Source organism: Lemur catta, chromosome 14, assembly GCF_020740605.2.
Source record: "Lemur catta isolate mLemCat1 chromosome 14, mLemCat1.pri, whole genome shotgun sequence".
Taxonomy (NCBI): Eukaryota; Metazoa; Chordata; class Mammalia; order Primates; family Lemuridae; genus Lemur; species Lemur catta.
Genome location: NC_059141.1, coordinates 48229216 through 48252962, shown reverse-complemented (window position 1 = coordinate 48252962; position 23747 = coordinate 48229216). Strand labels below are relative to the sequence as shown.

Genomic DNA, 23747 nt, shown 5'->3' with positions numbered 1-23747 from the left:
TATTTTTGTGTATGCTTGAACTTTTCTGTAATAACATAATGTTTTAAAAAGCACAAATCCGGGCCTTAGCTGCATGGGATGGTTGGCTTGGGAGATGGTGGTAGAGAATGATCTCATCATGGGGCTCCTAACATCACAGCAGCAGTGAAAAAGACAACTGATAGTTAAGGTTTAGGGGCCCAGCACTGTGCTAGGCCCATGCATGTATCATCAATTTAATCTTCGCAGCACCCCTGTGGGACAGGTACTATTGTCATCCTCACCTAGAAGGAGACAGAGATGGGAGAGGGGCTAAGAAATCTGCCCAACGTCACATAGCTAGGAAGTGATTCAGAAAAGCTGGGACACAGACCAGACAAACCCAGAACCTGCTCTTCTAACCACCTGGCCACCTTTCAGCCCATTTCTCCTCCCAAGACGGTGCTGCCGGGAGCTGAGCTGGAGTTTTCGCTCTAATACCAGTCCTCTTTCTACTCTACCACGCTGCCATTTTTTTTTTTAAAAAAAGAAGTATCTTTGTTGTTTTTCTGATATAAAAGCGTGACCACCATAGAAATGTATGAAATAGGAACACTGCAACTTGTTTTGTGAGAAGTTAGGACACCTATTCAGAGGTTGAGATTGAGGCCACGAGAGGTGTCTTTCCATGGGGGAGGGGGAGGCCTGTTTCTCTGCGATGCTGGTTTTTCCCAGTGCTGTCCTAGCTCCTGTTCAGCACAGGAGGTGGCCTCTGGGCCAGGACGGAACTATGAGTGAGTCCAGCAGCCTGGGCCCCCTGGTGCTACCACCAGGGCTGAACGACTAGCACCTGTCTGCGATCACCTGCCTCAGAGGCAAGCCCTGTATCCCAGGGACAAAGCCCTTTCTTTGCTCACTTTACCCTTTCAGGGAAGAGTTTAAGGCAGTTCTGTCTCGTAAAAGTGGACGAGATAGTGACTATTTTTTTTTTTTTTTGGTAAAGACAAGGTCTGACTATGTTGCCCAGGCTGGTATCGAACTCCTGGGCTCAAGCAATCCTCTGGCCTTGGCCTCCCAAAGTGCTGGGATTACAGCTGTGAGCCACCGCACCTGGCCAGAGGTGGTGACTATTAATCTGCTGTTATTTCCAGTGCCCTTGACAGCTTACCCTGCAAGCTCCTCCACCCTGCCTAGTAACACCTCCCCCCACTCGTGGGACAGGTGGCAAACCATTGGTAAAGTAATGACGCTCACAGCTTTACAGAAACCCTAATTTTTTCTAGATGTCCATTTCCTGTTTTTCCGATAGCATTCTCAATATTTAACCTTAAAATATATGTGAAGTTTTATTCAAAACATGTACAACAATATTTATTGTAGCTCTACTCATTATAGCCCAAACTAGAAACTACCCAGATGCCATCAATGGTAAAATAGATGAATAAATTGTGGCATGTTTGTACAGCGTACTACTACACAGCAAGGAAAATGAATGAACACAACCACATTCAACACTATGGATGGATTTCACAAATGCTAAGTTAAACAAAAGGAGTCAGACACAGAAAAGTACATGATTTCATTTATATAAAATTCAAAACAGATGAAACCCATTTATGCTGCTAGAAGACAGACTGGTGTTTATCCTTGGGAAGGATAATGACCAGAAGGGAGGAGGAGGGGACTTCTGGGGTGCTGGTGGGGGTCTGCTTCTAGACTAGGTGCTGGTTGCATGGTGGTGTTCACTTTGAGACAAATTCATCAAGCTATACACAATGATCTGTTTTTATATAATCAATATAAATTTCAAAAAATATATGCAGGTTTAAGACAAAGTTGGTTACTCTCTAGTGGAGCAATTCAATCACACACAAGGACAGAGTTTGACATGGGACCCCAAGCAGGGAGGTAGCCAGTTGGCAACGAACAGTGGGCTATTCTATGGCATCTCTACCCAAGTCTCAGGACCTTACCTATGTCTTCTTTGAGGTCAATTTCGGCTGTGGTTGGGTGAACAATGCCCTCCACTCTCATGGAGCCAATATGGCTGATGTCACTCTGGGTCAAGGACAGCTGCATTAGCAAGAAAATGTGGAGAATATGAGAAAAGTCAAATCCCATTGAAAATCTCACATTTTACCTGACATCCGTTACTTTTCTTCAGTTATTCACACCAAATATAAACATGAAGGCTGCACATACAGCGACAACGTCAAGTTTCCTGGGTGGTTTGGTTTTCAACAGTCTCCTTGAGCTCAGGGTATTTGATCTTCACTTTGAGGCTAGCAGTATGCAACAATCTGCCTCCTCTTCCCTCTTCCCTGAAATGGGAATAGGACCTCCCTCTTCTTTCTGTCCCTTGCAGCTTATGCCTTGGGTTCCAATCCTGGTGGCCTTGGTTTTACGTGCTCCATCCTCTGTGAAGCTCCCGCCGGGGAAGCTACTCCACAGAGCAGCACAGAACATGTGGGGCAGGGCTCTGAAGCCACAACCTTGCTGGAGAGAAGCAATGGGCTCTGAGATTCCAACCTGCTGATGTCTGGCCACCTTGCCCTTTGGGAATTACATTCTGGGGGCTACCCTTGGGAAATGCCCTATGCGTTCATAGCAGAGTGGAATGGAGGCTTTCTCCATTGTTTGCCCATGGGAGCAGGAACTTTATGGTCCCCTGGCTAAGTGAGAGACAGTTAATTGTCATGTAACCCTGGACAGTCCCAAGAGGGGACATAAATTCCACCTCTTTGCTTCTCTGCTTTCATCAGTGATGAATTAGGAACCTGCTACATTGATGCTCTTCTTAGAATGTGCTCTCCCCGATTGCTTGTGTGGAGGGTCACTCTACTGTTAGGCTGCAAACATTCGGCTACCAGGGATATGATTAACTGACTATTTCCTGGCGTATCTTATTTCAGCCCCAGTTGACTTGGTAGATTAATCGTCTGCCCAGTAAACTTCATACTTGCAGGCATGAATTATTTGCATCTCTGGCGGGGCTGCTGTTGTGTTGCTGAAGACTGTTGAAATGTATATCCCCGTTTGTTTTCTTTCTGCAGCCCAGGAAGGCAAGCCGGCTGAATTATTGGCAAATAATTCATGTCGAACACCAGGGACATTCAAGAAACATATTTCTATTTTCATTCTTTGATAAATTACACCGAACCATGCAAGATATAGGCCTCTCAGAAGCTATTTGAAAGTTAGCTATGGATTTTTGGGGTAGGGACAGAAATAACTGGGTGTAGGGAATTCCCAGCAAAACCAGTAGCTACAGACCAGAAAGATTCTCTATGTTTACCTTTGGCTGACCAATGCCAGCACTGACAATTTTCAGCACCAATGTGCTTGATCACTTTCACAGTGCAGAAATTGCCATAGCTCTTTAGTTTAAAAATGAGTAATTCAAGACTAGAGTGAAAGTCATATCAGGGGGACAAGGGATAATGGAGGCATCATTGCTTGTAAATGGTAGGTTATAAAAATATAATGGTGGTTCACTACAGCACGTTGCAGTTCTCTTTATTACCTTCTGCCCCAGAACGAGGCTCTTAGAAGACAGGATGGTGAATCCATCTCCTGGCCCATCTTCAGAGGTGGAATTTGAAGTTCCTTCTTTATCACTGTCCTTTGGTTTGGACTGTTGGTAGAAATCAGAAGGACAGATGAGAACCAATCCAGAAAAAGCCCAATGTGGCTTTATTAAGCTCTGCCACCCATGTAGATATGAAAGGAAATGGTTAGGCATTATGTTCTACTGTTTCTTTTTTTTTTTTTTTTTGAGACAGAGTCTCACTCTGTCACCCGGGCTAGAGTGCCGTGGTGTCAGCCTCGCTCACAGCAACCTCAAACTCCTGGGCTCAAGTGATCCTCCTGCCTCAGCCTCCCGAATAGCTGGGACTACAGGCATGAGCCACTATGCCCGGCTAATTTTTTTCTATATATATTTTTAGTTGTCCAGATAATTTCTTTCTATTTTTAGTAGAGACAGGGTCTCGCTCTCTTGCTCAGGCTGGTCTCGAACTCCTGAACTCAAACAATCCACCCGCCTCGGCCTCCCAGAGTGCTAGGATTACAGGCGTGAGCCACCGCACCTGGCCCTCTACTGTTTCTTGATGGAGGGAAGCAAGGGAGAGCAATATAAGGAAAAGAAAAGGGTACTGCAAAATATAAAATTGGTAGTCCACCCAAACCTGGACACGGGTACTTAGTCTCGCTCTTTTCAATGCCTGCAGCTTATGCTGACAAGCATCAGAGCCCAGTGGGGCTGTGCAGGGCCCATTGTCCTACCTCCCTCCTCCCCAGGATTTCCCTGGGGCACCATGGCAGTGGAGTGAGCTCTTACGTGATCCCCCCACCTTTTTAAAATAGGGTCTCTCTCACCCAGGCTGGAGTGCTGTGGCCTGATTATAGCTCACAGTAGTCTCAAACTCCTGGGCTCAAGCCATCCTCCTGCCTCAGCCTCCCAAGTAGCTGGGACTACAGGTGTGCACCACCACATCTGGCTAATTTTTTAAAAAATTTAGAGATGGCATCTTGCTATGTTGCCCAGGCTGGTTTCAAACTCCTGGGCTCAAGCAATCCTCTCCCCTAGGCCTCCCAAAGTGCTGAGATTACAGGCATGAGCCAGCACACCCAGCCTCTTACATGATCTTTTGTGTTATCATGGAGGTCTGTGGAATGAAAATGTCACAACCTCAAAAGCAGCGCTGTCAATAGAACTTTCTGCGATCATGGAAATGTTCTGTCTGTGATCTTTAGTGCGACTGAGTACTTGAAATGCGGCTAGTGCAACTGATGAGCTGAATTTTTAATTTGATTTAATTTTAATTCAAGTTTAAATAGCTACACGTGACTAGTGGTTACTGTACTGGGCAGCATAGGAAGATATCACTCCACAAGTGGCATCTCTGAGCTAAGCTACATAGCACATCAAGCTATGCAGAACACCTGAAATTCCACGGGCTGAACTCGGAGGACTCCCTGGGAGCTTGCTTAGTATGGAACACGCAGCTCTGTAGAGCAAGAAAAACCAGGCTCCAGGCTACCATCTCTCACTTAAGATTTTGGAGGGGCAGTAAAAGGAATCTGAAGAACCCATGCTTTGAGTTTGGAAATCTCTAGAAGATCCTGTTTGATGATTTGAGCTCGAATCTCAAAGGCCCTTTATTCCACATACACATGCTTGTCATTTTCTCCAAAATCTAAGCTGCAGAGAGTCCCAGTCCTTCAGAGGTGCCATCGTTTCATCTTTAAACCTGCCTCTTGTTCCGTGGGTGTCTTAGTCCATTTGGGCTGCCATAACAGCACACCGCAGGCTGGGTGGCTCATAAACAACAGAAACTTACTTCTCACGGGTCTGGAGGCAGGAAGGCCGAGGTCAAGGTGCTGGCAGATCACTTGTCTGGCGAGGGCCTGCTTCCTTGCGGAGGATGCCTCCTAGCTGTGTCCTCACATGGCAAAGAGGCAAAGAAGCTTACTCTGGCCTCTTTTAGAAGGGCCCTAATCCCATTCACGGGGGCTCTGTCCTCATGACCTGTCAGCTTCCAAAGGCTCCACCTCTTACTACCATCACCTCTGGCTTAGGTTTCAACTTAGGAATTTCGGGGGGACACCAACATACAGACAGACCATAGCAGCGGGAGGGCCTGGCCCATGAAACAGCCTTGACTCACCTTTTTGGACGTCCGTGGCTTGGCGGCCTTGGATTTCTTGCCTCCCTTCTTGCCCGACGCGGCCTTCCTTCCTCTTTTCTCTGGGGGTGGGGAGAGGATAGTTTCCGACTTGCCTTTGGTCCCTCGCTTTTTGGCCAGCAGTTCGGGGTGAATTCTGGGCAGGACGCCTCCACTGGCAATGGTCACTCCTTTTAGTAGCTGAAGAGAGAGAGGCCTGAGCTCGTGCAGCAAAGCCCGCTGGTTCTGGATTTCAAACAGTTCTAACTGTTGGCAAAACAAGGCTTAAATCTGCTCTTTGCTTTCCTAAAGAAATTGCATAATACACAGCTTAATTGGCTCTCCCCTCTTTCAGTTGTAGAGCATTTCTCTGTAGGTATCAAGGCATCCCATGATGTTGTACAGAAAGCAAAACAAAGCAAAGCAAAATAAAAGGGTTATAGAAGCTGAAACCAGGGATGTTGCCCAGGGCTGTGGAATTCCAGACACAACAGAGGATAAAGAGCTTCCCATGTGGGGAGTGCAACTTGGCAAAATTAGGTTTAAAGGTTAATGCAAAGACTAGACCCACTTAATGACAGACCAGTGGTCTCCACACTCTTGGCTGTGCATTCTATCAGTGAAATATGTTTGACCATGCACTTCCCAATTGATACACGTTTATTTATTTGTAAATAATTGACAGGTACGGTTACACTAATATATTCTGCATATTCTAAAGCAGTACTACCCTACCCAAGTGTGGTCTGTGACCATGAGTCTCTGTGAATGTTACCCATCTGTGACAAGATAAGTACGGCTAGCACGAGTAAGAGGCTAGAATCTTTTACAGCAAGTTGACAGAGTTGCTGTACATCTATTGATCTTACAAAAAATTGTGGCTTATAGTTTGTCCTTGGTTTTTTATTTTTCTAGTAATTAATTTTTATTACATTTTTTTAAATTACCAGTCTACAATAAGAACTGATTCTTCACTACAGTTTGAGAAGAATGAGAATAGAAAATTACTATAAATGAAGATAAATAGAAATAAAAATTCTTATACTATTCGCCCACTGCCTTGCCTATCTTAGGGTAGAGAGGGAGCATTCACTTGACTTTGGAGTCAGTTTCAAAATATAAAGGGTCGGTTCTAATATACAAAGAAGGATTCTCCTGCTATCATTAGAAAAAATTGTCAACAAAGTTTGGGCAAAGAAGCTGTGAAGAGACCGTGGGCTGCACCTTCCTCAGCAACACACAGAACTTGTCTTTAAAGAGGAAAGGAAGGTCTGGCAAGACCTAGAGTATATAATGGGATCTATTCCAGAGGAAATTTTATTTTGAATTTGAATTATATAGCTAGCAGGATTTGTTCTTCTTTTATGTGGTCCAAATGTTTTTGCACAAATGTGGGAACAGTAATAGGAATGACTCGTGGCCAGCTGGGTCCACATGCAGGAGCGTGTTTGGCAAAGGTATTCTGCGGCATGTCCCAGGGCTTCACACGTACCTGGTTGAGCTCCTCGTCATTGGCAACTGCCAGCAGGATGTGTCTTGGGGCTATCCGGGCCTTCTTGTTGTCCCTCGCGGCATTTCCGGCCAATTCTAGGATTTCCGCTGAAAACACAAGGGGGTATTAACAGGCCATCACGTAATGGGATATGAGCTTTCTAAAGCCTTCAACTTTGATCACATTTATTCATTTATGATTCTTATGCCTGGGCCTAGGATAAAATCCAGAAAGCTGGCAAGATCTAGGGTCACAGACAAGTAAGATATTTTAGCAAGATGACACATGACCCTTTGGCAAACTCTTCCAGTTGTCCCTCACCATGAACTCTCCTTCCTTAGCACATGGGCCTCTGCATTTTTGCTGAGCCCATCACCGCAGGAAGGAAGACTGTATTTCCCACCCTCCCTTATTGGTAAGTGTGGTCATGTGGCCAAATTCTGGCCAACGGAAGGCAAGCAGCTGTGCCGTATGCATGGGCAGGGTGCCAATGACACAGCTGTGTCCTTCCGTGGCTACTGGCAGACTGAGGACATGATGGCAGGAGTTTAAGCAGCATCTTTGACCAACAAGAAGTTGTAGACAACAGAGTGACAAGATAGAAGGAGGCTTGAGTCTCTTCACCAATCTAGACTGTCTTTTCTAGACTTCTTTGGTATGTGAGTGAAATAAACACTAATGTTCAAGCCATTGTCAGCAGAAGTCAATCCTGATCAGTACAGAAAACTAACATAGAATCTGAATTTTTTTCAGTCTACAGACAGCATGGCCGTCTCTGAAGAGAAGAGTGGTGTAGGTAAGGTCTGTCTTTGGTACCCATCGGTATTCCTTCTAGACTTCCCTTTCCCATTGCTTCATGCCTCAGGTCTCTCCTGTCCTAGAGGAAAGGGGACGGGAAGAGCTGATACACACTGCGAGGAGGAAATGCTCTGCCTGGAAAGGGAATTCCTAAGGCGGATGCCCGAGACACCTGGTGGGAAGGCATGTTCTATATCCTTCAGGACTTAAGAATGGCTGTGACTTTAACAAAGATATTATTTGGTAAATGTGAAAAAGTTCATAAAAAGGAATTTTCCTAAAGCTATTTCACATGCTATCAAAATAATATTTGGGGTCAAAATTTAAAAAAATCTGTAGAATTGATTTCTACCATCTGTATGCTTTCCCCTTCCTCCTCTGTCTTATTGTGTTATTTTTCTTTCTTCCTTAATTTTAGAAGGATGTTCTGCTACATCAAATCTGCCTGCCTTCAAAAGTATGAATGAACCTTTAAAGAAAATTCTTTCCCTTAGAAAGCTGGCGGCAATGTGCCAATGTGTTGACTCACTGAGAATGAAGGGAAAAAAGTGTGTGTACGTGCATGAGCGTGGATGTATTGTGTGTGTGCGTGTGCAGGCACATGTGTATGCATGTGCGGGGGGATGCGCTATAGTACAATGGCATAAATACTAACCCCTAAAATTAATAGGCGATTCTGTCTGAGTCTTTACAATCAACCTAATTTCCAATAAAATCACACAAAATTGCCATAATTCATAAAAATCTACAGCAAGAATAAAAACCTGGCATAAGTATGCCGTATTAACTATGCAAATGTGATTAACAAAAAATAGAATAAAATAAACATTGGAGTTAAATATTTATATGGCATTTTCATAATGAAAAAATGCCAAATCACTGAAAATACATTCTCACATCTTTTCCAGATGATTAAGCAATGCATGCTGTGTTTACCAACAATTCATTTATACAGTGAACATGTTTTCTGAACCAAAGATTGGAGCACTGTGGTTTGAGGAGCGTGAGCATTCTTGTTGGGACAGTGGGATATTTGAAATTAAGGCCGTGTTAGATAATGCCAAGTTTGCTGCATTCAGGTTGTTGCCCAACCAGTGTCAGTTTAAACCGTGTACAAAATGAAGGACAAAGACTCTCCCAAAGTAATATGCATGAGCATCCCTTTTGGCTGAAGAAATCATTCTTTTTACTGCCCATATTCAGCTGTATTCCAGATGGTTACTGCTGCTGGAAGTGTGACTTTTGAGAAGTGAGGGGTTTGCCATAGAAGTCTCTACTGCTTAAGGAATAATAATCTTCCTACAAAATCTGCAGTGAAACAAATTTGTGCTGTGTAAATCCAGTTTTCCTATTGATTGCCAATATAAGGATCTGGCAGGATTAATAAAATCCCCGAGATCAATAAAAACACTCAAGAAGGTAGCAAACTTTTGTAGCTCATGTGGCTATATTTGCCATAATAACATCTGAAACCATTAATGATGATTAATGTTATTTCAAACAGTCAGACTAAATATCCAAAAGAGATAAGAACGACTTGATCTAGATTTTCTGCTGTGCTATTATTAAGTTTTTCTCTTTGAAAAAAAAAGTTCTACCTCTGCTTTTGCACTAGAACACAGAATCAAGGTTTGTTTTCTTATAAATTACACCAGAAGGGTAGTTCAAGAGCCCAGTGGCATGTCCACCGAGCGTCACCTGCATGCCCTCAACTATGCTGTGCTGACTCTCAGCCTTCAGTCTTGTCCATGCTGCATTTGATTCCGGCAGATTTTTCGTCTTTGCATCTCTCAAGCTACAAATAACCTGACCTTCTTCCGGGGCTTCCTGAAGGCTCCAATTAGCCTTGCCTCTCATGCTGACAGTTAATTTGATGAACTTGGGGAGGGCGCTTAACTTCTTCCTCTAAGTGCTGGTAACAGAGGCAGGAAAGTGATGGTTCCAGATGCAAAATTCAATTCAGTTGCTCAGAAGCTTAAAACTGGAGGGCTCCTTGATCCCCACATCCATCTAGAAAAAGGGAGGAGTGGAGGGCTCCTTACCCCAAGATGTGGGCCCCAGAAACGACAGTCCCCTGAAATGAGCAGGTGCCACAAACTCCCCTTAATTATTCGCAACGGGGAACTATACACGTTAACTTAGAGTCATGAAACAAGCTTGGATGTAAAAGCTTTAAAACTCCATTTCTTTTTGTTGAAGAAAAAGAATCTTTTTGATTCCAGCCCCCAGGAAACAGGACAAAGCACATTAAACGTAGGGTTGGGGCAGGGGACATGGAGTGACCACTCCTTGAAGCCTGTCTCCTTCCCCGCCCCATCTTCCTCGCCCACTTGCCCCCAGGGCTCTGTCTGTGCCCTCCCTCTGCTTCGGCCACAAAGTCTCCAGGGAAGTCTCATCCAACATTTCCAAAATACAAACGTAATAATGCAAATCGTTAGATAAGAGAATGCTTGGTGTTAAGTGGAGAGACCCAATTATGTGGAAATGGTGTATAAACAATGGGTTTCTACGTTACACCGTGATTTCGTGAGATGTCCTGAAATTCAACCCCATTTTAAGACCTACTTCTTCTGTCAGTTAGAAATATATTACAGAACACTTTCTCACTGTAAAAATGATTGCAACCAATTCATTCTCAATATCTTACATTTACACTATATCCATTGTTGATAAATATTAACACAAAATACTTTTCCAGAATTCAAGGCTGTTTTTTTGGTCCATTTTTCCTTGCTTACATTGGGGAAGCGAACTGGTCAACACTATCACAGTTCTACAGGTCAGGAAAGTGATGTGTGAACACGAGGGCCATTCTGGGAGGCTGGAGCGTGTTCGAGTCAACGGGATGTTGTTCTAGACGAGCAGTTGGGCACGCATTCCCCGCACTGGGGCTGGAAACACCACGTGGCTCTCACGTTATGATGACGGGCGGACCTGGGGCTGGCTGGGCAGCCGGTCCTGAGGGTCAGGCCAGGCAGATGCTATCTGGCCTGGTGTCGCTGAGAATTTGTTCATCCTCTTTTCTGACCGTTCCCAGCCTTTTCTTCCTGGCCATTCCTGGGCCCCAGGTTCCCTTCCAGAGGCAGTGAGTGGTAGAGAGGGCCTTCGGAAACCACAGACAGGAATCCGAGGGGAGGGGTAAACTGGCCAGAGGAAGCCCACTGATGGTGGCCCTGCTGGCTCCCAGGACATCAGCGGGAAAGTCCCAATTCACTCCGGGGTGAACAACACCGTCTGTCACAGAGATTTGGGCAGGAGAGGAGAGCTGAACACTGCCACTTAAACGTGGTGTTACACAGGTGACTTAGGAGAGGCTGTGCCTGCATGTAAGAGGGGTGTCCACAAGACTCTGATGTCCCCATGGGGGATACTGCCATGTATGCATCTGTTCCCAGTAACCCTTCCCCTTCTGGGAGCTGCTCTGGGGTCCCCAGAGGCCCAGCTTTCCTGCCAGGCTCCTTGTCACCAGTATCTCCGGCCTCGCTCCCTCCAGCAGGGGCTATGCCTTGCTGGTGCCAGGAATCCCTTTGGCAGTCTGGTGAGGCCCAACGACCTCTTTTCAGAATAAAGTGCTTTTTTAATTTTAATTTTAATTTTTTTTTTGAGACAGGGCCTTGCTCTGTTGCCCTAGCTAGAGTGCAGTGGCGTCATCCTAGGTCACAGCAACCTGAAACTCCTGGGCTCAAGCAATCCTCCTGCCTCAGCCTCCTGAGTAGCGGGGACTACAGGCTCGTACCATGATGCCTGGCTAATTTTTCTATTTTTAGTACAGATGGGGTCTCTTGCTCAGGCTGATCTTGAACCCCTGACCTCAAGCGATCCTCCCCCCTCAGCCTCCCAAAGTGCTAGGATAACAGGCCGAGGTACCAAGCCCAGCTGTTTTTTTTTTTTTAAATTGGGGTAAAACATACATAATATCAACTTTACCATTTTAACCACCTTTAAGTATACAATTCGGTGGCATTAAGTATATTTGCAATGGTGTGCAGTCATCACCACTATCCATTCCCAGAACTTTCCATCATCCCAAATGGAAACTCTGCACCCATTAAACAGTAACTCCCCGCTCCCCTCTTCCAGCCCCTGGTAACCCCCATTCTACTTTCTGTCTCTATGAATCCACCTATTCTAGGTACCTCATATAAGTGGCACCATACACTATTGTCCCGTTGTGTCTGCCACCTTTCATCAGCATAATATTTTCAAGGTTCACCATGTTATAGTCTGTATCAGAATTTCATGCCTTTTTGAAATATTATGGCTGAATAATAGTCCATTTTATATATATACACACATATATATACCTAGCACATTTTGTGTATCCATTCGTCTGTTGATGGACACTTGGCTTGTTTCTACTTTTGGCTATTGTAAATATGCTGCTATGAACATGGGTATACAAATACCTGTTTGAGTTCCTGCTTTCAATTGTTTTGGGTATATATCTAGGAGTGGAATTGCTGGGTCACATGGTAACTCTACATTTAACTTTTTGAGGAATTGCCAAACTGTTATATACAGCGCTGCACCATTTCACATTTCCAACAGCAGTGCACAAGGGTTCCGGTTTCTCCACATCCTGGCCAACACTTGTTATTATTTTTATTGTTTTTTTAATAATAAAAATAGCCATCCTAATGGGTGTCAAGGGTAAGATTATAGGTACGTAAAATAAAATACATAGGATGACAAAATAAATTACACCGAAATATAGTTTTCAAAGTATTAACAATATCTGGGATATACTAGCCTATGTACTTCTTTATTAACACATTAAATAACAGGACCCGGTGGCAGCTGCGTGTGAAGAGCTCCCCACCCCCTTCATCTCCCAGTCCACACCTCCCACTCCTCAGCCCACTGCAGTTTGGCTTTGACCACCCACACCTTCCTTGCCAAGGTCACTGTGACCTTGAGATGGGTAGATCTGTTGCCCTTGCCTGGTTTTAATCAGCATGACCCCTTAGGGGTTACTGCCTCCCACTCCCTTCCCTTGGTTTCTGGGCATCGCAAGCTCACATTCTCCTTCCTTAACCTCTGGCTTCCCTCCTCAGCTGTCCTTTCCTCCTACCTGGTCCATAAACCTGGGCACACTGCTGTCACTCAGGCTGGGTCCTGGGCCCTCCGGTCTCGTTGCTGTGCTCTCTGGGTGACCTCCCTCCCATGGCCTTAACACCATGTGAACCTCCAGCCCACATCTCGCTCCTGGGCTCCAGACAGGCCTAGGAGGTCTTCAATAATAGCAATAATAGCAAGAGCTGCATGTATGGAGATGCTATCTTGTGCCGAGCAGTGTTAAGCACTTCTCATACATTATTTTATGTGATCCTCACAGTAACGTTATGAGCAGTAAAGGCACGAGCCCACGGGTTCATAGCAGGTAAGCGGCAGAGCCAGAATACAGGCTCGGGCCAGGCTGAGTCCAGCGCTCCTGCTCTCCCGCACATCTTGTCAGCACGAAGCTCAGCAGATCCACGCAGAGCCCCTCCTCCTGCAACCCATGTCCTGCCACTTCAGCTGTGGGCACCATTGTCCACCCACCAGCTGCTTTCCTCTCTCTCCTTCCTCTTGGCCAAACTCCTTATGCCCATCCCCACCCCTCGTGTCCGAGTCCACATCTCCACTCCTCAAGCCACGGAGGTGGGGCCTGAAAGCTAGTCCAACCCCACAGGCTCTGGGTCCTCCTTGACACCCCTCCCCACCGATCCAATTCATCACGGACCAGAGCTGCCCCGCCCTCCAGAACACTCCGAGAATGTCCACCTCTCCCCATCCCACTGCGCGCCTCTGGTTTCCTGGCCACTGTCAGCTCTCAAGTGACACTAAAACAGCCCCCACTGGTCTCCTGGACTCTGATCTTGCTCCCTGACAGTTGTTCTCCACCTAAAGCCACAGCGATGCCCCAAATGCCTCCTCGTCCCTTCGAGGGCTCCCCTGCCTCTGTGTGTGTGTGTGTGTGTGTGTGTGTGTGTGTGTGTGTGAGAGAGAGAGAGAGAGAGAGAGAGAGAGATGTGCACATCCTCAACCTTCAAGAGCCATCACAGTCTGGCCCCTGCCTCCTGGCTCCCATCTCACCTCTCACCCCTCCCAGGCACACGGAACTTCCTCCAGTTCCGGGAAAGGGCCGTGCACTTCCTCCAAAGTTAGGGTCTTCCCCGTCATCCTTACCTCCTTGACCATCTTCCCCCAGCCCAACTCCTTCCCCTATCCCACTCGAGCTGACTCCCACCAATTCCCCACCGGCTGCCCATCAGATTCATATGGGGGAGTTTTTAGAATCTCAATGCCCAGAAAATACCCCAGAATCTCTGGGGGGCGGGACCCAGGCATCAGGATCTGAAATCAGTCGACTTGAGAAAAAGCAGGGTGGAGAACCTGGCTTAGGTCCAACAACTGTTGCTTTATATAGGCAGGCCCCTCTCCCCACCTGCTCTTCCCAAACTTCCTCCGGCTTCCCTGCCCGTCTTACTGGGATGGGTAGAATGCAAGTCCTCTCAGCTAGGCTGTAAGCTCAGAAAGACAGAACCTTCAAGTCCTGCCCCAAAGGAGGCACTCAGTCAAGATCCGTCAAAGTTGGCCGGGCGCGGTGGCTCACGCCTGTAATCCTGGCACTCTGGGAGGCCAAGGCGGGTGGATCGCTCGAGGTCAGGAGTTCGAGACCAGCCTGAGCAAGAGTGAGACCCCATCTCTACTAAAAATAGAGAAGAAATTATCTGGCCAACTAAAAAATATATATATAGAAAAAATTAGCCAGGCATGGTGGCGCATGCCTGTAGTCCCAGCTACTCGGGAGGCTGAGGCAGTAGGATCGCTTAAGTCCAGGAGTTTGAGGTTGCTGTGAGCTAGGCTGACGCCACGACGGCACTCACTCTAGCCCAGGCAACAGAGTGAGACTCTTGTCTCAAAAAAAAAAAAAAAAAAAAAAAATCTGTCAACGTGAAAGCCATTTCAAGGGTGACAGGAGGCTTCCACACTGTGAACCCACTTCCCCAAACAAAATCAATTGATGCCCCTTCAAAAAACAAACAAAAATAGATTAACCACCCCCCCATTTCATTTACTCAAGAGTGGCCTGTAATTCCATTAATAAGATTCATTCCTTTGAATTAAAACTCCTTGTCTCATTAAAATGCAAATTCAGCCTGAAAACACACCACCTTAACAGAGTTAGTCATTTATACTTTCCCTTGAATGATTTTATCAGCTCTTAACAGAGAGGAGAGGAGAAGAATGATCGTTTATTGAGTGCATCCTATGCGCCAGGCTTTTGAAACACACTGGCTCACTGAATCAGGTTAAAGGCGCTAGCTCTGGAGATAGCTCAAGCTCAGAGAGGTTAAGGCAACAGATGTGGTAAACTGGTAAGTCTGGATTTTAACTGACATCTAAGCCTTTGCTCTCTCAACTCCAGCCTGCGTTTGGAGGGGAGAAAAGACACAAGAAGGAAAGGACAGGCCTGGGCTTCAGAAGACCGACTCCACCTCCTCCTCCATGTGGCTGGGATGATGCTGGACAGGGAGACCTGCTCTGGGGCAGGTGCGTGCTTGGCAATGGCGTCCTCTGACATGGACCTAACAGGTTGTTTTAAAGCTTCATTCACTTTTCTCAAAGTCCCTCTCCTCCCTCCCTGGGAGATTTTCCCATCAGATTGGTGGGTTCTACCCCAGACCCAGTGAATCAGACCCCCTGGGGGTACGGCTGGAAACCCGCATTCTAAACAAGCGTTCCCCAGGTCTTTAGGCTGGTGGCTGAAGACTGGCTACCATCTTGCTACTCACAAGCATGGTCCTGGGACCAGCAGCAGCAGCATCACCTGGGAGCTCGTGAGAAAGGGAGAGTCTCAGGTCCCACCCCAGCCCTTGTCAACAAGATGCCCCAGTGACCCCACTTTGGACTACAGCACTTGAGAGGATTGAGTTTCAGACCCCTCTAGCCCTCTCTCCAGCCCCTGAAAGCACCTGAAAGCCTTTTAGTCCAGGAACAAGACTTGCAGTTCACAACAAGAGACAGGCTCAAGATGCCAAAGTCTGCCTGACTGAAATGCCAGGGAGGAGAACGTTTCCGTGTGTGGATCAAAGCAAACCTCTCCTCAGTAAGTGCTGAGTGGTGAGCAGCGGGGACTAAGGGCAGAGCAGGACTGGGCAGCGAATGAGGGGGACGAGATTGCTCTTGAGGGAGAGCCAGGAGGGAAGAGGAGCCTGGGGACAGAAGCAGGGACAGCCCTGCCACATCCCTGGGGATTCCATGCTGAGGGGCTTAGCTTCCTGGAGATAGACAGTTTGGGGAGGTTGTGCTTTTTAATCTGACGGACTTATCAAAGGACTTAACATCGGTGTCGGGGGGATCTGGAACTTGTTAACCTTGGGCGAAGTTACAGACATTGTTGCTCATGGCTAAAAGGACCCTACAAGGAACTAAATCACACTTATTTACATATATTTTTATATATTTTATTTATACATATATTTCTAAAACAGCATCCCTGATAGTGTAAAAGAACAACACCAAAAAAGCAAAATAGAAAGTTACTCAAATAGATAAAGAACACACAGCAAAAATCTCATCTTTTAGTAAAAAAAAAAATTTAACGACAAATACGGGAAACTATCTCCTGTATACCCTTAGTAGACAGAGAACCACTCAGTAAAGGAGAGCAAGATCAGAGCACGACATTGGCTTCGGGGAAGCACACGGAGATGCTTTGGATGTTCACACGAATGTTATTTGTGGACACTGAGTCCTAGCTTACACATACCAGGAAAAAGGATGCTTAATGAGGAATTTGATGTAAAGTGAACATCACTTTTACCAAATGAAAGTCAACTCCCCCATTCTTCCTGCAGTTTCTCTTCTTCAGCAGCCTACATATTTACATACTGCATTTGCACATTGCTTTTTCGGGGCTGGTCTAGAAGAGTCACTTGATTGTGGGTTCTCTGCCTCCCATGCCGATCGCCTGTCCTTCCCACGCCCTCCTCCCTCCCCTAAAGCCTGCAGAAGTTGGTCTTAGTCAAGCAGGCCGGTGGCAACCCTGTCACCACCCGCAGTAGCCTTGACCCAGCCACAGGGGGAGTCAGAGCATCCCTCCCCAGCCTGTGCGAGTGACCCAGGGGAGGGTGGGCGTTGGGGGCGGGTGATCTCTGAGGGTTCCAGTTACCTGCCAGATACTCGATGACTGCCGCCATGTAGACGGGGGCGCCCACGCTGATCCGGTACTTGAACGTCCCTTTCTTCAGGTAGCGCATCAGTCTCCCCACCGGGAAGATGACCCCGGCCCTGGCTGAACGAGACAGCTTGGACATTTTCTTCTTCCCGCTCCGGCCCGACATCTTGCCTCAGTTTCCCTTTCAGCTTGCTGACACAGTGGCCTCCCGGCACTAACACAATACTGGAAAGGAAGGAAGGCAGAGTTATGGAAGGGCGGGTGACAAACATCTTAGACACGGTGGCGTGGCCCTTGGGCACCACTGTGATACGCCTGACTACGCCGTGGAGCCAGCTGAGACCAGGCTGCTGTCCCAGGTGCAGCAGGCAGGGAGTCAGGTGTGGGGTCTTTGAAGGGCATCGGCAAGCCCACCACACACACCTCTCCCCCACCAAGCCAGCACAACAGGAAAGGCCATAGAAAACTGTCACTGGAATGTCACCTTGAATGACAGGACTTTGCAGATGTGATTATATTAAGGATCCTGAAACGGGGAGATTATCCTGGATTATCCAGGTGGGCCCAATGTAATTGCCAGGGTCCTTAAAAGAGGGAGGCAGGAGATCAGAGTAAGAAACGCAAGGACAGAAGGAAACAGGTTCTTCCTGCAGAAGAGGGACAAACCAGCCACAAGGGACCAGCCTCACTTTGGCCCAGTGAGATGGATTTCAGATTTCTAACCCCAGAACTGTGAAAGAATACATCTGATTGTGTTTAAGCCACTAACTTTGGGGTAGTTTGTTACAGCAACGACTAGAAAACTAGCACAGGTTCTCTTTGCCCATATGACTACATCCATTATAATGGTCAGATTTGACCGATGTAATTCAGAGCCAAGGTGTATTTCTCAGATGGAAACACTTTTCTAAATTCTCCAGTAATGTAGCATCCTTTACGGAAACAGGCCAGAAAGGGCAGTTTTATTGAATATGCTAATGCAGTCATCATACATAGCAAATGAAAAGCCAGGATGCAGCTCGATCTCTGCTCCTCGGAATGGGGAATCCAGGTTGATTTTGGGGAGAAACTTCAGAGTCACCACAAAGAGGGGACTTCAGAACAATGCTCCGAGAGACACGTGTATAATTCACTGTTCCTTGAGGAGGCTATCTTCTGTGTGAAGATAAAATAATTGCATATGCCTGGACAAAACCTTTGCAAGCCTAACCGTAACGCAGAGAGCTGTCGTAGAGCTCGGGCGGGCTGGATCTGTTGGTGGAGGGAGGGCTGTGACCAACGAATGGAATATAATCTGGAATAAATAAAAGCAAATCACAAAGGACAAACAAGTAGGACCAAAGAAGAGGAAACAGACATTTTCTAGGAAATGTGTTAATAAATCAAAGCTCTCTTCCCCAAGGGCAACGGCCTTCCCAGGGGCTATTTCCTCTGGATATGGAAAATGAGATAGTCGGAAATAAATTGAGATTGTTCTATCCATTTAGGCAGCCATCTCAAATTTTGTTTAGGTCTCCTTACTAACAGCCACCACGATGGCAGAGAAAAGGCTCAAGAAAGCGGCTTGAAATACAATGTAAGAAAGTGCTCCATGAATGTATGGCTAATATGAAATAGACACAAAACTGGGATTTATTTAATCTGGATGAAAGAAGGAACATAGAGTTCAATTTTCTGAAGTGTCTGATAATTCCATTATTACCAGGGAGCTTTATATAAAAACTCTGGAGTTAGCAACAGAGTCCATTCTCAACACACACCTATCCCCAAGGTAAGCGATTCATGAATGAGTTTGGGACGTTTTGGTATATACTTCACATTCATTATTTTAAAATGCTCATATATACTTTCTACTCTCCTATTTTATATGTCGTTTTGCTACCAAAGGATGTGGGTATTTATCAGTTAAGTACAAGCAAAGATGAGAAAATAGCCTCTTAGAATATTATCCCTGTAAGGGCAAGGCACAGGGCTAAACAGTGTCGCTGTGTTGTTTTATTACATTGTTTCTTCATGTGGAAGAAACAAGATTCTCTACATTTTTTTTTTTGAGACAGAGTCTCACTCTGTTGTCCAGGCTAGAGTGGCTGGCGTCAGCCTAGCTCACAGCAACCTCAAACTCTTGGGCTTAAGAGATCCTCCTGCCTCCGCCTCCCAAGTAGCTGGGACTACAGGTGCGTTCCACCAGGCCTGGCTAATTTTTTTTCTATTTTTAGTTGTCTGGCTAATTTCTTTCTATTTTTTTTTAGTAGAGACGGGGTCTCGCTCTTGCTCAGGCCGGTCTCGAACTCCTGAGCTCAAGCAATCCTCCTGCCTTGGCCTCCCAGAGTGCTAGGATTACAGGTGTGAGCCACCTCACCCAGCCAGATTCTCCACATTTTCTGAGCCTCCACTGTCTGAGGCTGCTCACGCTCCTAAATTCACTTATAGATGTCCTCTTGTTGAGGAAGCAAGTACATATTGGAGGCATAACCATCAATATATGTCGAGGGAACTTACGTCAGGCTTTGGTACCTGCTGTTAGTCGGCACCATTTCCGGGCACAGGGGACACAGTGATGTGATGTGGTCCCTGTCCTCAGGCAGTATGTGTTTGCTAGCCAGGTGGTGGTGCTCAAAATGGAGGTAGCTCTGGTATAGAGGAAAGAACTGGGCGGGAAGCCCTGGGCATGCTCCACTTTACATAACTACCATCACGTGCCCCATAACGACTGCATATACAACGGTGGTCCCATAAGATTATAACAGAGCTGAAAAATTCCTGTCACCTAGCGATGTCTTAATGGTGTAGCGCAATGCATCTAAAAATTCACGTTTGTGGTGATGCTGGTGCAAACGAACCTACTGCACCTCCAGTCGCATAAACGCCCAGCACACACAGTTATCTACAGTATGTAACACTTGATAATAAATGACTATGCTACTGGTTTATGTATTTACTGTACTTTTTATCTTTATTTTAGCATGTACTTCTACTTATTTAAAAAAAGCTAACTGTAAAGCAGCCTCAGGCAGGTGTTTCAGGAGGTATCCAGAAGAAGGCACTGTTCTCACGGGGGATGACAGCTCCAGGCGTGTCACTGCCCTGAAGACCTTCCAGTGGGACAAGGTGCGGGGGTGGAAGACAGCAATATTGATGATCCTGACTCTGTGGGCCTAGGCTAAGGTGTGTGCGTGTGTCTTAGCTTTTAATAAAAAAGTTTAAAAAGTGGGCCGGGCGCGGTGGCTCACGCCTGTAATCCTAGCACTCTGGGAGGCCGAGGCGGGTGGATTGTTTGAGCTCAGGAGTTCGAGACCAGCCTGAGCAAGAGCGAGACCCCGTCTCTACTAAAAATAGAGAAGAAATTATCTGGCCAACTAAAATATATAGAGAGAAAAAATTAGCCGGGCATGGTGGCGCATGCCTGTAGTCCCAGCTACTGGGGAGGCTGAGGCAGTAGGATCGCTTAAGCCCAGGAGTTTGAGGTTGCTGTGAGCTAGGCTGACGCCACGGCACTCACTCCAGCCGGGGCAACACAGTGAGACTCTGTCTCAAAAAAAAAAAAAAAAAAGTTTATAAAGTAAAAAATTTACAGTAAGCTAAGGTTAATTTATTAATAAAGAAAGAAAAATTGTTTTAAGTAAATTTAGTGTAGCCTAAGTGTACAGTGTTTGTAAAGTCTACAGTAGGGTACAAGAACGTCCTAGGCCTTCACCTTCACTCACTGACTCCCCCAGGGCAACTCCCAGTCCTGTAAGCTCCATTCATGGTTTAAGTACCCTACGCAGGGGGACCAGTTTTATCTTTTATTCCGTATTTTTACTGTACCTTTTCTATGTTTACGTATGTTTAGATACACAAATACTTACCATTGTGTTACAGTCGCCTACAGCTGCGGTCCCCAACCCTGGGGCCATGAACAGGTACGAGTCTGTTAGGGACTGGCCGCAGAGCTCCCATCCCCCTGCCCATGGAAAAACTGTCTTCCACAAAACTTAGGAATGGGGGTGCACAAAGCAGAAGGTGAGCCACAGGCACACGAAGCTTAATTTGTATTTATAGCCACTCCCCATCGCTCGAATCACCAAATAAATTCTGCCTCCTGTCAGTTCAGCAGTGGCATTAGGGCATTCGGGCATGCTCATAGGAGCATGAACCCTACTGTAAACTGCGCATTCTGGGGACCTAGATTTCATGCTCCTTATGAGAATCTAATGCCTGACGATCTGAGGTGGAGCTGAGGTGGTGACGCTAGTGCTGGGGAGTGGCTGCAAAATCATCCCAAAACCATCTCCACCCCCCGTCCATGGAAAAATTGTCTCCCATGAAACCAGTCCCTGGTGCCAAAAAGGTTGGGGACCTCTGGAGGAATAGGCTATAGGCTGTACTGTCTAGGTTTGTGTAAGTACAGTCTATGATGTTCACAGGACAATGAAATTGCCTAACGATGCATTGCTCAAAATGTGTCCCCACGGTTAAGCAATGCATGACTATAGTTATGTGAGCTTCATATGCCATTCCTTTGGGCCTCAGTGACCTCATCTGTATAGCAGGGGAGGTGGCTAATTAATCCTCAAAGTTGTTGCGGTCTTAAACATTCCGATTTTTCTGAAATGCACTTTAAAATTATTTAGGAAAAGAAGCTTAGTCTCTTTTAAGAAGTTGATTCTAAAGAGTTAAGAGCCTATGCAAGCTCATAAAGATGTATTAGTGACTCCACTAAGCCAATTATATGCTTTTTTTCAGTTACTGGTAAGTGGGGTTGGGGGAAAATTACTAAGTCTGGTTGCCATGAAAACCCCTAAAAAGCCCATCACAGGGTGGACATGCCCTGTGGATACGGTGTGTGCTGGCTGGTCATCATCTCTCCCTACCATTCTCCCACCAGAGGATGATGCACAAAGTACAAATGCCACAAGGGCAGGAACACCCCTGCACACACACACACAAACACACACACAAATACATACACACAAATACACATTTTTTCCAAACAAAACAGCTACAGAATGACTAGATATGAAGGATAAAGTCACCTACAGCCTTTCCTGGTGTTGTGTGTGCTGGGAAGTGGGCTATTCACACTCTGTTGTTTTAGGATTGATTTCTAGGATCAGGTTTTAAGCCTGTAAATGACACCGACAAGTTAGATTTTATAGATAACACTGGGTAAATATTAAATTGTAGCATTGACTCAGACATGGGCAATAAACTCACACCAGACTATTCAAACAACTACAGTATTTCACTGATTTTATGATGCACTTTTAAAAAAACATTTTACTATGTCTAGAAATCGGTATGCATCTTGGCAATCGATGTTGTCATAGATTCAATGAAAGAGAGTATTTATGGAGCATTTATTATTGAACAAGAAACTACATTAAATGTTGTGGAATGTATGTGACCCATGTCTTGAAATATTTTCCAATGAAGTTGCATGACAGACCATAACAAACTTTCAAGTAGATGCTAGAGCCATGGTTCCCAAACTGTGCATCAAGGTACCCTGGAGCAATCAGCAAACTCATAGGAACACTGTAGGAAGGCTTAAATTTTCACAGTAAATTTAGTGATATTTGACCTCTGTTGGACCCCACTACTACCAGCTCACAATGGTTCACAGTTTCAGCAGTACATTGCACTGTTCCTTTTGATGCTGCCATTTTTTTTTAAAGCTGAGTTTTTGGCTGGTGCTGTGATTAAAAGCAAGTACTGGGTGAAAATCAATATGGAACAGAGAATGAGGGTGGCAGTGTTCAATCTGATTCCAAAGTTTGAGAACCAATAGGTGCACACATCCTATTTGTTTTTTTTTTTTTTTTTTTGAGATGGGGTCTCGCTCTGTTGCCCAGGCTGGAATGCAGTGGTGAGATCATAGCTCACTACAACCTCCAACTCCCAGGTTCAAGTGATTTTCCTGGCTCAGACTCCCTCCCAAGTAGCTAGGACTACAGGTGCATGCTATCATGCTTGGCTAATTTTTTGTAGAGATGGGATCCTGCTATGTTGCCCAGGCTGGTCTCAAACTCCTGGCCTCAAGTGATCCTCCCAACGCCTGGGATTACAGGCATGAGCCACTGTTCCTGGCCCGCACACCCTATATGTACTATACTGCAGTTATTTAAGAATAGAATAAAAGTATTTTTTTCCTTTTAAATTCATGTGTATTATATTTTCAGACACCTAGTACCATGTTAGGATGTAAACACTTATTAAGTTATTTGGACTTAACCACTTCATATACGGAACTGACAGGCATTTCTTCTGGCCTAATGGTTTTGAGAACACATGATTCAGACCCTAAGGACTCAGTGAATTGAGAAAATTTGGAAATTTTTGTGTTAGGGCCCACCTTCAACAAGCTTAAATCTATACTTATATCTTGCTCAAGGTCACCATAAAGCAAGGAAAATATGAAAGTTAAAGAAGTTATTTAAAAATTTTGAGTTGATCTTTAAACATAAGCAATACTTGCATATAGTAAAAGAAAGCAACAAGTACAGAAATGCATAAAATGAAAAGTAACAGTCCATCAGTCTGTCACTCCACCCTTACTACTCCCAACCTGACTTCCAGAGACAACTACATGCAACAAGTTTTAAAAATATTTTCTGGTGGCTACGTCCAAAACTCGAGTGTTTATGCCTCTACTTCTCAATCTGTTTTCACTGTTAGACAGTCTCTATTT

The 23747-nt window shown here is 45.7% G+C and overlaps 1 protein-coding gene across 1 annotated transcript in view; it reads right to left on the bottom strand.

The window, feature by feature from the left end:
• Positions 1–23747, bottom strand: part of LOC123650440 (core histone macro-H2A.2) — a 45355-nt gene that overhangs the window by 8798 nt on the left and 12810 nt on the right. Inside the window, exons 2-6 of the mRNA XM_045569335.1 lie at positions 17072–17302; positions 7117–7223; positions 5628–5825; positions 3482–3592; positions 1932–2031 (exon numbers count right to left, since the gene is read on the bottom strand). Of these exons, the coding sequence (XP_045425291.1) occupies positions 1932–2031; positions 3482–3592; positions 5628–5825; positions 7117–7223; positions 17072–17243 (688 nt within the window). The 5' untranslated portion in view covers positions 17244–17302. The remainder of the gene's footprint in view (positions 1–1931; positions 2032–3481; positions 3593–5627; positions 5826–7116; positions 7224–17071; positions 17303–23747) is intronic.